At 33.0% G+C, this 16,589-nt stretch overlaps 2 protein-coding genes across 2 annotated transcripts; both read right to left on the bottom strand.

Annotated features, from left to right (window-relative positions):
• Window positions 1–4,289: 4,289 nt before the first annotated feature.
• Window positions 4,290–5,558, bottom strand: LOC119610260 (NADH dehydrogenase [ubiquinone] 1 alpha subcomplex subunit 11). Its single transcript, XM_037965398.1, has 4 exons — window positions 5,398–5,558; window positions 4,871–5,132; window positions 4,716–4,810; window positions 4,290–4,589 (listed from the first exon to the last, which is right to left on the bottom strand). The coding sequence occupies exons 2-4, from the start codon at window positions 5,125–5,127 to the stop codon at window positions 4,435–4,437; spliced, it is 507 nt and encodes a 168-aa protein (XP_037821326.1). The 5' UTR covers window positions 5,128–5,132; window positions 5,398–5,558; the 3' UTR covers window positions 4,290–4,434.
• A 2,893-nt stretch (window positions 5,559–8,451) lies between these two features.
• LOC119610263 (uncharacterized protein K02A2.6-like) lies at window positions 8,452–11,352 on the bottom strand. Its single transcript, XM_037965403.1, has 5 exons — window positions 11,253–11,352; window positions 10,627–11,202; window positions 9,835–10,101; window positions 8,871–9,790; window positions 8,452–8,658 (listed from the first exon to the last, which is right to left on the bottom strand). Exons 1-5 carry the CDS (start codon window positions 11,350–11,352, stop codon window positions 8,452–8,454), a joined length of 2,070 nt encoding a protein of 689 aa, XP_037821331.1.
• Window positions 11,353–16,589: the final 5,237 nt, after the last annotated feature.

Here is a 16,589-nt window from a genome sequence, read left to right as displayed (position 1 = left end):
AAAAAAAAAAAAACTGTTGAATGACGAAAAAACAAAGTGAAACTTGAAATACCAAAAACTTTTTCCAAAGTCAACAAAAAAAAAAAAAAAAAAAAAAAACAACAATAACTGCAATATTTACCAGAAACATAAACCAAAAACTACTTACAACGCAATCTTTTTCTTAAAAAATAAAACATAGTAGAACCAGTCAGCTCTGGTGCAAAAGTAAAGCGAGCATAAAAACTGAAACAACAAAACAGCTTAACTTTAAGACCCACAGCAGCAACTCAAGTATCTGCCGTAAGACACACACATAAAAAACTGAAGGTAACTGAAAGTTTCAGAATACACTAATCACTTGTGCAACAGAGTTACAAGAAATATACATTTAAATTATTGTATTTTTTATAATTTAGAGTCGTGAAAACTGTGATATAATATTGAAATTTATTTAAAAATGTCTTTCAAATACCTCGGTACACCAGAAGTTGGCTATTGTCTAAAACATCTTTTCGATCCGTGAATTTCCACAGATCATACTTTTTCCGCTGGTGTTATTTAAATTCTATAACCCTTATGACAAAAGTAAAAAAGACCGTGGTACGTGACCTGGGTGTAGGTATCACTTTATGTTTTATATATATAAAACATTTCTACCGCTATAATTTGTTGTTTCTATAGTTGTTGCTGTTTATGCAGACCTAAGTCTATAATTTTTATTTTATTTGGCCCAGTTGTTGTGCTGGTCATTTTTCAACTGTGAAGACAATCAGTTTTTTAAGGTATTATTATTTATTATTTTCTTATTGTTGTTTTTTTACGATTTTAAAGGTTTTTTTAATTTTATTGTTAACTTGGTCGGCTGTGTCGCCGTTTAACACTTTTTTTGTTTATGATGGTTTAAGCCATGTTGTATTTGACTTGGATGAAATTCTTTCGTGTCGTATAAATGACTCATTCTTAATGGAATGCCGGTTACCACAAAACTCGAGAAGAGAGGAATGATTAATGCCCAGCAAATTAAACAAATAAAGAAATATTACATGGTTATGTGGGAAACAGACGCGATAGCATTTACATTAAATAAGGAATTTTCTTTATACAATACGAAAACATAAATTGTGTTTTTTTCCGATTGATTCGTAAGAATTGAACCACCCGCACTATATGCTTTATGTTGGATTAATGAATAATTTTAAAGTTTTTTTAAAAAATTTTGTATAACATTGCTAAAATAAATTTCTGAGAATAGTACATAGTAAAACTGTCAAGATTTTGGTGCAGTTCAGTTCTAGTTCAAGTTCAGTACTAGTTCAGTTTGAGCTCTGTTCTAGTTTAGTTCCAGTTCAGTACTAGTTCAATTTTAGCTCTGTTCTAATTCAGTTTGAGCTCTGTCCTAGTTTAGTTCCAGTTCAGTTCTCGTTAATTTCTAATTCAGTTATAGTTCAGATCTAGTTCAGTTCTAGTTCAGTTCTAGTTCAGTTCTAGTTCAGTTCTAGTTCAGTTCTAGTTCAGTTCTAGTTCAGTTCTAGTTCAATTTTAGTTCAGTTCTAGTTCAGTTCTAGTTCAGTTCTAGTTCAGTTCTAGTTCAGTTCTAGTTCAGTTCCAGTTCAGTTCTAGTTCAGTTCTAGTTCAGTTCTAGTTCAGTTCTAGTTCAGATCTAGTTCAGTTCTAGTTCAGTTCTAGTTCAGTTCTAGTTCAGTTCTAGTTCAGTTCTAGTTCAGTTTTAGTTCAGTTCTAGTTCAGTTCTAGTTCAGTTCTAGTTCAGTTCTAGTTCAGTTCTAGTTCAGTTCTAGTTCAGTTCTAGTTCAGTTCTAGTTCAATTCTAGTTCAGTTCTAGTTCAGTTCTAGTTCAGTTCTAGTTCAGTTCTAGTTCAGTTCTAGTTCAGTTCTAGTTCAGTTCTAGTTCAGTTCTAGTTCAGTTCTAGTTCAGTTCTAGTTCAGTTCTAGTTCAGTTCTAGTTCAGTTCTAGTTCAGTTCTAGTTCAGTTCTAGTTCAGTTCTAGTTCAGTTCTAGTTCAGTTCTAGTTCAGTTCTAGTTCAGTTCTAGTTCAGTTTTAGTTCAGTTCTAGTTCAGTTCTAGTTCAGTTCTAGTTCAGTTCTAGTTCTAGTTCTAGTTCAGTTCTAGTTCAGTTCTAGTTCAGTTCTAGTTCAGTTCTAGTTCAGTTCTAGTTCAGTTCTAGTTCAGTTCTAGTTCAGTTCTAGTTCAGTTCTAGTTCAGTTCTAGTTCACTTCTAGTTCACTTCTAGTTCAGTTCTAGTTCACTTCTAGTTCAGTTCTAGTTTATTTCCAGTTCAGTTCTAGTTTAGTTCTAGTTTAGTTCTAGTTCAGTACGAATTCAGTTCTAATTCAGTTCTAGTTCAGTTCTCAGTTCAGTTCTAGTTCAGTTCTAGTTCAGTTCTAGTTCAGTTTTAGTTCAGTTCTAGTTCAGTTCTAGTTCAGTTCTAGTTCTAGTTCAGTTCTAGTTCAGTTCTAGTTCTAGTTCAGTTCTAGTTCTAGTTCAGTTCTAGTTCAGTTCTAGTTCAGTTTTAGTTCAGTTCTAGTTCAGTTCTAGTTCAGTTCTAGTTCAGTTCTAGTTTAGTTCTAGTTCAGTTCTAGTTCAGTACGAATTCAGTTCTAATTCAGTTCTAGATTAGTTCTACATCAGTTCCAGTTTAGTTCCAGTTCAGTTCTAGTTTAGTTCTAGATTTCTTTCTGTTCCAGTTCTGTTCTAGTTCTGTTCCAGTTCTGTTCTAGTTCTGTTCTAGTTCTGTTCTAGTTCTGTTCTAGTTCTGTTCTAGTTCTGTTCTAGTTCTGTTCTAGTTCTGTTCTAGTTCTGTTCTAGTTCTAGTTCTGTTCTAGTTCTAGTTCTGTTCCAGTTCTGTTCTAGTTCTGTTCTAGTTCTGTTCTAGTTCTGTTCTAGTTCTCTTCTAGTTCTGTTCTAGTTCTGTTCTAGTTATGTTCTAGTTCTGTTCTAGTTCTGTTCTAGTTCTGTTCTAGTTCTGTTCTAGTTCTGTTCTAGTTCTGTTCTAGTTCTGTTCTAGTTCTGTTCTAGTTCTGTTCTAGTTCTGTTCTAGTTCTGTTCTAGTTCTGTTCTAGTTATGTTCTAGTACTGTTCTAGTTCTGTTCTAGTTCTAGTTCTGTTCTAGTTCTGTTCTAGTTCTGTTCTAGTTCTGTTCTAGTTCTGTTCTAACTCTAGTTCTATTCTAGGTCTGTTCTTGTTCAGTTTTACTTGTTCCGCTTGTTTTGTTCTAGTTTACCTAAAGTTAGTTCTTTAGTTTAAATTTTTTTATAAATGCATTTTTCTATAAACTTTGGAAGATAATATGGCTTTTGCAGAAAAGTCCAGTGTTATACCAAATTTTAACAAAATAAACATTTTCCAAATTCATAATCAAAGTTATTGATTTATGAAATAAACAACAAATCGACAGCAGTTTGCATAAAATAATTTTCAAACACAGGAAATGCCATTGAACTACGACATTTGCATGTTCGACAAATAAGTGAAGAATACACAAGATGAGTAAGTTGGCAAACGAAACAAAAGAAAAAACAAACCAGAAAACCTTTAACATCACTTATTTTTTTTTTTTTGCAAATTTTTTAATGTATACAAAAAAAAAATTAAAGAAGAAAAAGGTTAAAACACTTCAAAACCACAGCTGCCGTTGCTGCTGCTGATTTGTTGGTATGTGGTTGTGTTCCTACTTGTGGTAATAATGACTTCTTGAACAATACAAAAAAAGTTAAGAAACGCAGGAAGCAACAGCTGATAAATTTTTACTACTATGAAGAGTAGCTTAAAAAGATGCTTTTGCAAAATCTGGGGTTAGCTTGTGGTTTAGATTATCTATGGATAAGTTCATATAAGTAAGTAAGTAAGTACTACAGTTTCTTAAGACCAAACAGAAGGCTTAAGATGAGCTGCTTAATTAATGATTGTTTTTTGTAAAAGTTTTTGAAAAATGGAAAAAGATTTGCTAATAGAATACAACTAAAAGAAGGTGAGATAGATATAAAATAATGAAAAATCTTGTTCTAAATCTCTAGTAGGAATTACAAAAAGATTTACCTTTATGTCTTGATTAATTTTCTTGAATATTTTTCATGCAACTAAATTTTGATTTAAAAGGTATCTTGATTGATGAAAATGCGGTAGTTGTTAGTATATGAGGATTTGTGGAACATTTTTCTTTGAAAGATTTGTAATTTTAGCAGGCATTTTTAGATATCGAATACACTTGCTAATACTGATAAGTTGTATGTTTGAGTCCAATTTTGTTTTTTTTTTTTTTAATTTTTAGAATATTATTTTCTTTAAATTTATTTTTATTTTTGTTTTGAGTTGGTTCTTTAGAAGTTTTATTTTATTTTCGGTTTTGTAGGTTTTTCACGAATTCATTACGGCTGTTTTGTAAAATTTAACATTTTTTTCAACTAATGACTAAAAACACAGATTTGCTAATGCTCTCTAAGAACTTTCCTTGCCGGTTGTCCAATTTCTGGGACGTTCGGCCATCAAAGTGTAGTCATTTTCTTTGACACCCATGAAACCGTGATGATTAAGAGCGGGGAAGAATTCCCAACCTTCTTCACGGGAAATTTTCTTAATAACACCAGCAATACCTGAAATAAAAAAAAAATATAATGAAATTCATATAATCATCCATTCTTATCAGATTTGAAATCAGATTAGAATTCTTCAAATCTGCTAAGGTGTTTAGGAGGCCAAATTCAAATTGAATTACTTACCAAATGCCAAACCCATAACAAGACCAGCAACATGATTGCGTCTCCAGGCACCATAGACACCACCAGCAGCCATGCCACCCAAGAAATAGTTTAGTCTGTAATAATCGCAAAGGCATTAATAGTTTCTTTCTAAAAATGTTACCCCTTAAACTTACCTATCATCCTTGCCTCTGGCATTTGTGGCAATATAAGTGGTCAAAGTAAAGGCCGAAGCCATACCCATCATGGGACCAATATTGTAGGCAAAACGTGCCATTGTGGGTATATAGCCTTTGGTGTGTGACAACATCAATACATCTATGGTAGACCAGGCTAAGCCGGCGGCAGCAGCATAGGAATTGGTGGCCAACATTTTGCCATAACAATCTTGCCCTTCGGGCTTATCATAATAGCCGGCCTTTACTAAAGACATGTTGACTAGAATAAATAACCAAAAATTAAACTCATATTTAGCAACAAAAAGTTAAATATTAAAAAAATTCTTGTTCCGACATGTTGGTTTGTGCGAAAATTTCAAACTTTGCTTTCTCTGCTATCGCCACTATTATCTTTGGTTTTTTATAGCAATTAGTTTTTAATAATGTTTTATTTTCAACATTTCCTTATACTGCTTTAATTATTTTTTTAGTTTTTTGTTTATTTTTTCCATTTATTACAAAAAATTTAACTAAAATTCACTAACCTGTGTTAAATTTTACGTAATTTCATACAAAACAGCAAACTCAATCAACTAAATGTCAAATTTGACAATTTACCAACAGCTGTTACAAAACATTCGCCAACAGGCAGAGCCCTGCGCCGACAAATATTAACGGCGGCGGCGACTGACACTAAATATGTCGGCGGCGGCTTAAAATTGACTGTAAGCCGTTTTCAACTACGTTTAGTTTTTAAATTTTCAACGATTTTAAATAAAAACGGAATCCGAGAGATCAGAAAGTGGGATTTTGGAAGCAAATGTTTATAACAACAAAACAGAGCACGCTCAAAAGTTGTGTGAGAAATTATGCAGGGATGAATAAAAAATTCTTAAAAATTAAAAACAAATCCTTTCTCCAAGTTTTACGAGGATCTGCCGATATTTTAACTCTATCCTGCATATAAAACATCTTGCAGAAATCAGTTTCTAAAAAAAATTTGCATTAAGAAAATTATCAATAACGTAAAACAAAGAATATTTTATTTGTTTATTTACTAGCTATACCCAGTGTGCTGTGCCACCCTAAAAGCAATATAAATAAGAAACCCACATAACGATTTTGATGATTCTAACTACAATGGTATTTCCAGATATACAAGTTGCTACATATGGGAGATTCCACGCAAATTATTGCAATTTCTCTAAATGTTCTTCAGTAAAATTTTAAGATTCTAGCTCTAATAGTTTCTCAGATATACGAATTTTTCTATTTAATTCATATGGGAGCTCCAAGCCCCCAAGATGAAAGTCCGCCCTTTTTTCTCCAAAATGTTCAGATGAATATTAAAGTTCTTCGTGCAAAATTTGATGAATTTAGTTCTATTAGTTTCCCAGATAAACGAATTTTTGTATTTAATTTATATGGGAGGTTCCGCTCCCCTCATTGGTAGTCCCCCAATTTATTACCCAAAATTTTTACATGGATGTTAAAGTTTCTTCCAGAACAACCTCATTTAAAGGGATCACAAAGAGATTGAAAATATTCCAAAAGTTTCACTTTGAAAACATTATTAGAGTGTATGAAAACTCGCAACTCTAAAGGCAGACTATTCCTATTTTAGCGGTAATTTCTTATGATTAAAATAAGTAAGGAGTAAGAGTTATATTCGGCAAATCATTTGTCGTAAAAAAGCAAATTTCGGAAGTGGTCATATACATATATATATGGACTTTAATCATTAGATTAATAAGAACGTCACCGTAATTGGTTATATTGGCGGACCGATCCTCATAATTTTATTTTTCATAGATGTGGGTTTCGGTTCCTAAAATGTTTTTTTCGTCGACATCGACATTTAAAAGCCATTTATGTGCGTTTAAGTCATTTTCTGAAGAAGATTTCATATACATATTTACATTAACATATTTTCGTTCCAACAAAAATTGTTTTATTATGGTATTATTTAGTACTAACTCCATGCCCTACAGGTTTAATTTCTTGTCTATAGGTTCAATATTATAGAAAATTCAAAAAATACTTTTTAAAAAACGAAAAAAGTACCAAAAGTCCCCTTTTATATGTTATCACTTAATCCGGGCTGTACATTCCTAATTTCATGTTTCTAGGTTAATTATAAAAAATTCAAAAAGTACAGTCGAAGATCGAAAAAGTACTAAAAAGTCCCTTTTTATAGATTATAATTTACTTCGGGTTCTACATATTTATTATTGTTTCTAGGTTTAATTTATGGAAAACTCAAAAAGTACCAGTCGAAGTACGATAAAGTACCGGTGTTCCAAATAACACCCCATTAGCATATTAAGTGTTTCTTGAATAAAATCAAATTTCCCATTTTTACCCCTTTTGGTACTTTTTTCCTCCCCATTAACGAAATAAAAATTCTGTTCCAAAAAATTGCAACATCGTATTGGGGAGCCCGTTATTATGTATTCATGTGTATAAGTTAATAAACCAAAAACAATGTTTTATAAAAAAAGTACCAAAAATAGGTACAATTTTCACCCCTTAAACGTCCGAATATCCAAAAAGTACAAAATTCATATTTTTATTTGTTCGTCAACTTATAAAGGATTCAAACATATTTTTTGAATGTTCTCTGATTTTAAAGATACATGGGGTGCAAAAGAAGTATCAAATTACAGTTTTTACCCGTTTATTCCCCAAAGGGGCCGAATTTGAAAAAATTACCGGACACCTGTTCGCTTTTTTTTAAATGAACTTTAACTATTTTTGTAACTTTTCTAGTTTACGTTTTTACCCTTTTTTTAACCCCCAAAAAATTCGAATTTCCAAAAATCTCGCCTTATTGGATACATTTGGTGGGAGACCAACCTCCTGCCCAAATTTCAGCTCTTTAGCTTCAACCGTTTAGGCTCTACGATGATGAATCAGTCAGTCAGTCAGTAACGTTAAAATTTTATATATGTATATAGATTTCGTGCATTGAATTATACTGTAAAAACATTGTAATGTTCGACTTGAATTCAAGTTTCGTTTTCACTGGAGAATGCTATTGAATTAAAGTGTAATGAATGGAATTAAACTTGTTTTAAACTTTAATTCCAGCAAGAATGCTTATTTGGTATAGTGTGACAACTATAAGGGATCTAAAGTCGACATAAAGCCCACAATGGTTAGTACCAATATTTTGCCCAAACAACATCTACATACCTTGCCAGGTTATATCCTCTAGGTCCGTGAATACATTCTCTACAAAGCTATAAATTTGTATAAAAGGCGGCTTAACAATTGTTTCTTGTAAATATTCGGCCACCATAGTGTTTGGAGAAAACAAGAGCTTCACTGAAGCCACACCAGACAGACATCGCGCTCTATTATGGGTGTATGGTAGTGATTCTGCTGAGATCAATGGTATAATAATAAGTTATTGTGTTTTTAAAAAATAACGTATTTCTTTATTTAAATTTAGATATACAGCAATGAAAAATTATCAATCGAATAATTTCAAATTTAAAACATAAACTTCAAAAAGTAAACAAAAATCATAAGTTACTACAAACGTTTAAGAATCAAATTTAAACAAGTAGTATTAAACATAACATTTATCTCTTCCTTTAGGAATTGTCAGGTGAAAATAAAACTCTTGGTTTTGGAATCCTTTTTGATCGTCGTAGATGCTGATCACTTGGTAAATGTGAATTCTCTATATTTAACTGTTCACTGGTTTCTTCTCGTCGCGCTTGCGCTGTTTTGTAATGTGGTGTTTGCGGGTGGTTTTGATTTTGACCAGCTTGTGGTGTTTCAAATTCATCATCTGTGTCCTTTTCTCGAACAGGAGAGCGGACAACATTATCTTCATTTACTGGATCTCTTGCATTATTAGGAGTACTTGAATTATTTCAGGATGCTGAAGATTAGGAGCGGGATGTCTGGGGACTAAAACATTATCATTCATATTTTCTGGATATATAATACTCCTATAAGACCTGTTTTCCTCAGATCTTCTGTTTCCATAACTCAGGTTTCCATTTACCACATCCTTTTGTACACCTTGAGTAGCACCACGAATTTGATCAATATGTCTTCGTACATACTTATTTTCATAAAGAATTTCGTAATGAATATCGCCTAAACGCCTATTTATTTTACCTGGTATACATTTGCTTTCCTTTTGATTACCGGATAAAAAATATATATTGTCACCCACTTGAAACTCTCTAAATTGCTCATGTTGTTTCAAAAATTGTTTATTTGTTATTTTAGAAGAAACATTTTCTGGATGTACTAAATCAAGACGGGTGCGAATTTGACGGCCTAGAAAAAGTTGTGCTGGAGATACTCCAGTTGTTGAATGAGGTGCATTCTTATACTGCCTTAAAAACTCGTTGAGATTTTGTTGTAATGTTTGTTTTGATGTACACATAGCTTTTAATGCGTTTTTTACTGTTTGAACGCTACGTTCAGCTTGGCCGTTAGTAGAGGGATGATAAGGTGCAGTGTATTTATGATATCTGACTCCCACAGCCGTCAAGTATTTGTTAAACTCTTCTGATGAGAAATTTGTACCATTATCGGATACTACCATCGCAGGAACACCGTAATTTGCAAAAACTTCATCGACTAATGCAATTGTTGCCTCAGCTGTCATAGATTTAGTTATTTTCACATCCAGCCATTTGCTATAGGCATCTGTAATAATTAGTAACATCATACCCTCGAAAGGGCCAGCATAATCTATATGCACTCGTTCCCAAGGCCCTTTGGGATATTCCCAGTGATGATCTGTATACTTCTTAGGTTTATTTGCTACTCTTGCACAATCGTTGCAGTCTTTTGCCACAGCTTCAATATCTGCATCGATTTTTGGCCAATACACAAAGGAACGAGCAATACCTTTCATTTTACCATCCCTAAATGAGCTGCGTGTAGATTTTGAAGAATGTCTTTTCGAAACTTTTGTGGAATTACAACTCTGTGTTCGAATATTAAGCAATTACCTGAGAGTCTATAATTCGATTCTGGTGCAGTATAACCATATTTTTCCAACGAATGTCCTTTCTCTAATATTGCAACTATTTTTCCAAGTACTGAATCTTTACGGGTTTCATTGGCAATTTTTTCAGCTGTAACGGGTAACTGGTTAATTTGTCGGAAAATAAAAGTATCAAACTCGTCGTATTCAGTAATTACATAATTTTCGTTGCATTGTGACTTTACTGAATTATCTGGAACAATACGTGACATGTAATCTGCATTAATATTCTCTTTGGATGGTTTATATATTATCTCGAAGTCAAAGTTACTTAAAAAATCGGCATAGTTTGCCATACGAGAATACAAAGAACTGGAAGCGATTTACTAGGGTGCAAAATCTGAGTAAGTGGCTTGTGATCGGTTATTAATGTCCAATGCCGTGCATATAAATATTTAAAGAATTTTTGAACGGCCCATACTATGGCCAAAGCCTCTTTATCTATTTGAGAGTAACGTTGTTCTGTCACACTCATTGTTCTACTTGCGTATGCTATAGGTCGTTCTTCGCCATTAGGTAAACGGTGAGAACAATACCGCGCCCAAGCCAGTTTTTACTAGCATCCGTTGCCAACAATAATGGTAGTTTGGATCATATGATATTAAAACTTGTGGAGATACTAAAATTTTCTTAATATCGTTGTAAGCAGCATCCGCGATTAAATTCCATGAAAATACCTTTGATTTTAGAATATCTCGTAATGGCCTCTCACGGGTTGCTAGATCCGGAATAAAGGCACTATAGTATGAGGCTTTACCTAGAAATAGCTGCAAGTCTTCTAAGGAGTTTGGTTTCGGTGCGTTCAATACAGATTCAATATGCTTATTTGACTTATGTATACCCTTGGCATCAATTAAATGCCCTAAAAATTCCACTGACGTTGCTGCAAAAACACACTTCGATTTGTTTAATTTAAGACCGCACTGTCTAATTCGGGCCAAAGTTAAATCTAAAATTTGTTGTAATTCATTAAAATCTTTTGCAAATAATAGTATATCATCGAAGAAATTAAGACAATTAGGTAATCCTTTTAAAACTTCTTCCATTTTTCGCTGCCATATTGCTGGAATGTTTGCAGCCCCATAGACTGCACGAGTGGGTTGTATAAGGCCATGAGTAATAGTATTTAAGGTAAGAACATGTCCAAACTCTTCATCTATTGGCAAATGCGTATATGCGTCGGTAACATCTAGATGAGCAAATATTGTAGCACCCTTAATTCTGTTGAATAAATCTTCTGGTTTTGGAATAGGATGCTCATCGATAATCATTTGAGGGTTGACCGTAGGTTTATAGTTTCCAGTAATACGTATAGCTCCATTTTTTTTAGTTACTACATGGGTCGTGGAAGCCCATTCTGAGAATTCGACTTTTTTATAATACCGGCAGCAATTTTAGCATCAATTTCCTTGGCATATGCTTCTCTTAAAGCTAAAGGAACTTCCCTTGGTCTAGCGAATATGGGTCTAGCATTCGGCTTCATATGAATCTTTATAGGAGGACATTTAGCTTTCCAGCTGAACTTCCAAATACATCATCAAATTTATCTACAATTTGTTGTAGTTGATTTTTTTCAATAGAATTTAATATCGACACATCGGAAGTAATAGTATTTAAACTAAAGCTATCGTTTGGAGAGTTATTATTTGGCGGTGTAGATGCGAATAGATCTGAAAAATTAATATCATGTGCAAAATGACTTATCCATTCACGGCCGCACAAAGTGTCTAAATCATCTTCTACAACATATAAATTCAGACACGAGAAGTTTTTCCCAAAGTCACATTTACTACAACTCTGCCAATACAATTTATTGAGTGACCTGTATAGCTAGCAAATTTTCTGTCAGATTTATGTAAAGTGTAATAGGGTTTGATAGCACGTAAGCGTTTCTTGCTAATTATACTACAAGGAGCACCAGTATCAAGCTCCATTTCCAATTTCCTACCATCGATACTCACAAATATCATTTTCTTTTCATACGGTTTTGAAAATTTAATTTTATTTATAAAACGCAATTGCTCAACAGAATCGTTTTCTTCGTCCTGTTCCATCGTTACTTGACCAGTTTTACTTTTACATACCTTAGAAATATGACCGATCTTACCACAAGCGAAGCATTTCGCACTCTTAAATTTACAGTTGTTTCTCGTGTGATTCCCATTACACCCGTAACATTTACCTTTATTTGGAAATACAGCATCAGATTTACTATTTTATTTTTGGTTTTAACTGGAGCAAAACCTAACTTGAATGTTTGTTCCGGTTGCGAAGGCTCATTGCTGGAGTTAACTTCTTTTGTTGCATGATGAGTTAGTTCTCTAGCATAAGCTATCTCGTATGCTTCACTAAAGCTCTGTGGTTGTTTTGCAATCAGTTCATCACAAATAGTTGCAGATTCTAGCCCCATTAAAAGCTGCTCAATAAGCATCCTGTCTAAAAATTGGCCGTACTCGCAGAAAACTGCTCCATTTTTCAATCGAAGACTAAACTTTGCTACTGATTCTCCCGGTTCTTGTTTCATTGTCTAAATTTCACGCTTTCTGCATATTTATTTTTCTTTCCATCGAAATGACGAATCAGAATGTCTTTGATTTCAGCATAATTTAATTCTCCTGGCGATCTCGGACTTGTTAATATTTTTAAAGCTGTATTCAGTTGTGTGCCCATATGCACTTGTGCGTAATTTGCATACTCAGTTTCTGCAACTCTCGACAACTGCAACGCCCAGTCGAACCTAGTAAAATAATCAGAAACTGATCCTCCATCTTCTTGTTTATATTCAACCATTGAAAATTGTGGTGGTTTTGAATTCAATTCTGCAGAAGATGAAGGCGACGAAAAACCCATGGATGCAGTCTGCGCCACATCTGCAACTGCAGAGCGAATTGCTCCTGCCAGTAATTCCATAACATTCGATAGTTGCTCTTGGGACATACTCATTATATCCCACTTCTGACACCAATATTGTGTTTTTAAAAAATAACGTATTTCTTTATTTAAATTTAGATATACAGCAATGAAAAATTATCAATCGAATAATTTCAAATTTAAAACATAAACTTCAAAAAGTAAACAAAAATCATAAGTTACTACAAACGTTTAAGAATCAAATTTAAACAAGTAGTATTAAACATAACATAAGTATGTATCCGAAGGATACGCCCTGAATACGGCAATCAGCTTCCGTCCATTGCCTCTAGGTGATAATACACCATGTCACCACTAGCCGACCGACCACCACCCGCCTAGGTGACTAGGGAGGTATACAATTGCCACTCTCTTGTGGACATTCTTCCAGGAGACCATCATGATGCCTCCTCTTTCTTGAAAAGAAGACGTTTCTTTATAGACAATAAATAATTAATTAACACCATACTTACATTTTTAATCTTCTAGATCTCACAAATATGCCAAATCTAAAAACTTTTCGGTATTAACGAAAACAAACCCCGCCTGGAAAAACATTTTCATCATAGTTATTACAATTTAACTAAATTAAACCCAACAACACTTGCTGTTTCTTTGCACAATGACCCTCGGTATAGTAGTATAGCATACAATCTTATTAATTTCAATTGTTAGTAAAAAAATTTTTTATTTAAAGAATATCATTTCTGTCATTTTAGATTTTTGCACACACACAACAACAAACTGTTTTGCAAAAACGCAGAAAACAGTTTGGCGCGAAAAATTCTAGCAGAATTTCTTTTCGCAGTCGGCAGAATTGACATCAACTGCACTTCGTCGGCGGCGGCTTTGACATTTTGTTCGCGGCTAGGCTAAGTCGGATTAAGCCGAATCGACGCAAGTCTCTGCCAACAGGGTGTTTGAGAATGCTTAGATGTCAAGACATATAACAGGGTGCACAAAATAAGATTTATTTTCTAGTATAAAAGTTTGTTGCAAACAGAAGTGTGGTGAAATATTTCATGGCTATTATATGAAAATTTAATTGCAATAAGGAATTTATTTTAAAAATGTATCTAACAGTGAAAAAAACAATATTTTTGTTTGTTTTTATAAAAAAAGACAATTTTTTCAAATGGCTGGGAAATGCACTTAGTACTCATTAAAAACTTTTAATTTCAGTTCTAGGTCTTTCTAGTTCTGTTCTGTTCTAGCTCTGTCTAGTTCTGTTCTGGTTCTGTTCTAGTTCTGTTCTAGTTCTGTTCTAGTTCTGTTCTAGTTCTGTTCTAGTTCTGTTCTAGTTCTGTTCTAGTTCTGTTCTAGTTCTGTTCTAGTTCTGTTCTAGTTCTGTTCTAGTTCTGTTCTAGTTCTGTTCTAGTTCTGTTCTAGTTCTGTTCTAGTTCCGTTCTAGTTCTGTTCTAGTTCTGTTCTAGTTCTGTTCTAGTTCTGTTCTAGTTCTGTTCTAGTTCTGTTCTAGTTCTGTTCTAGTTCTGTTCTAGTTCTGTTCTAGTTCTGTTCTAGTTCTGTTCTAGTTCTGTTCTGGTTCAGTTCTAGTTCAGTTCTAGTTCAGTTCTAGTTCAGTTCTAGTTCAGTTCTAGTTCAGATTCTAGTTCAGATCTAGTTCAGATCTAGTTCAGTTCTAGTTCAGTTCTAGTTCAGTTCTAGTTCAGTTCTAGTTCAGTTCTAGTTCAGTTCTAGTTCAGCTCTAGTTCAGTTCTAATTCAGTTCTAATTCAGTTCTAGTTCAGTTCTAGTTCAGTTCTAGGTCAGTTCTAGTTCAGTTTTAGTTCAGTTCTAGTTCAGTTTTAGTTCAGTTCTAGTTCAGTTCTAGTTCAGTTCTAGTTCAGTTCTAGTTCAGTTCTAGATCAGTTCAGTTCTAGTTCAGTTCTAGTTCAGTTCTAGTTCAGTTCTAGTTCAGTTCTAGTTCAGTTCTCGTTCAGTTCTAGTTCAGTTCTAGTTCAGTTCTAGTTCAGTTTTAGTTCAGTTCTAGTTCAGTTCTAGTTCAGTTCTAGTTCAGTTTTAGTTCAGTTCTAGTTCAGTTCTAGTTCAGTTCTAGTTCAGTTCTAGTTCAGTTCTAGTTCAGTTCTAGTTCAGTTCTAGTTCAGTTCTAGTTCAGTTCTAGTTCAGTTCTAGTTTAGTTCTAGTTCAGTTCTAGTTCAGTTCTAGTTCAGTTCTAGTTCAGTTCTAGTTCAGTTCTAGTTCAGTTTAGGTCAGTTCTAGTTCAGTTCTAGTTCAGTTCTAGTTCAGTTCTAGTTCAGTTCTAGTTCAGTTCTAGTTCAGTCTAGTTCAGTTCTAGTTCAGTTCTAGTTCAGTTCGAGTTTTGTTCTAGTTCAGTGCTAGTTCAGTGTCTAGTTCAGTTCTAGTTTCAGTTCTAGTTCAGTTCTAGTTCAGTTCTAGTTCAGTTCTAGTTCAGTTCTAGTTCAGTTCGAGTTCAGTTCTAGTTCAGTTCTAGTAAGTTCTAGTCGTCTAGTTCAGTTCTAGTTCAGTCTAGTTCAGGCTCTAGTTCAGTTCTAGTTCAGTTCTAGTTCAGTTCTAGTTCAGTTCTAGTTCAGTTCTAGTTCAGTTCTAGTTCAGTTCTAGTTCAGTCTAGTTCAGTTCTAGTTCCAGTTCAGTTTCTAGTTCAGTTCTAGTTCAGTTCTAGTCAGTTCTAGTTCAGTTCTACTTCAGTTCTAGTTCAGTTCTAGTTCTGTTCTAGTTCAGTTCTAGTTCAGTTCTAGTTCAGTTCTAGTGTAGTTTCAGTTCTAGTGTAGTTCCAGTTCTAGTGTAGTTCAGTTTATAGTGTACTTCAGTTCTAGTGTAGTTCAGTTCTAGTGTAGTTCAGTTCTAGTTCAGTTCTAGTTCAGTTCTAGTTCAGTTCTAGTTCAGTTCTAGTTCAGTTCTAGTTCAGTTCTAGTTCAGTTCTAGTTCAGTTCTAGTTCAGTTCTAGTTCAGTTCTAGTTCAGTTCTAGTTCAGTTCTAGTTCACGTTCTAGTTCAGTTCTAGTTCAGTTCTAGTGTAGTTCAATTCTAGTTCAGTACTAGTTCAGTTCTAGTTCATTAGGGACCAAATTTTCCGGTCCTCCTGATGACATTAAAAACACTTTACTTTTACTTTTATTAAAATCTATACTTTTTTTATAAATTTCTTGCTACACACAAGTTTACAATGTATATTTTTTAATTTTCATTTTTGCAATAATATTTTTTTCTTTCTTTTAAATTTAAAATTGATACAACACACCATTTATGTAAGTATAATAAGTAAATTACAAATATGTTTTTGAAACTATTTCTGTTTCTTTAAAAATGAATAAAAAATAAAATGTTCTTAAATTGTAAAAAGTACATAAATGTATTGCAAAAAGGACATTAAGGACTTAGTTAGAATAAAAGTTTGAGTTTATTTTTTAAATACTAAAAATTATATTTTTTTTAAGGTTTTGGCATTTAATTTTATAATAAATAATAATAATAATAAAAATAATGATTTTGGCATAACATTTTGAGCATACAAAGTGATATTTTATAATAAAATAAAACAAAAAATAAAAATTAAATACTAACAGCTACAAGAAAAAAATGCTTTATTATAATATTAATTTTCAAAAATAATAAATTAATAAAAATAATTTAACAAATAAGTTTTGGCAACGGTTTTCAACATAATTTTCTTTTTTGTAAATATTTTTATCGGTTCCTTACAACGGAAGTACTGGATTTGTTCTTGGCCTTTTAATTATGCTCTTTTTTCTGTTTGAGTAGTATTTAGCAAGTCATTCAAATAAGTTGGATAATATTTTAAACAAATTCGTTTTTAAATAAACATAAATTTA

The sequence above is a fragment of the Lucilia sericata genome, unplaced genomic scaffold (assembly GCF_015586225.1).
Source record: "Lucilia sericata isolate MDLA Ls3-8-SP2 unplaced genomic scaffold, ASM1558622v1 Contig001144F_arrow, whole genome shotgun sequence".
Lineage (NCBI taxonomy): Eukaryota > Metazoa > Arthropoda > Insecta > Diptera > Calliphoridae > Lucilia > Lucilia sericata.
This window is presented reverse-complemented; position numbering and strand designations above follow the sequence as displayed.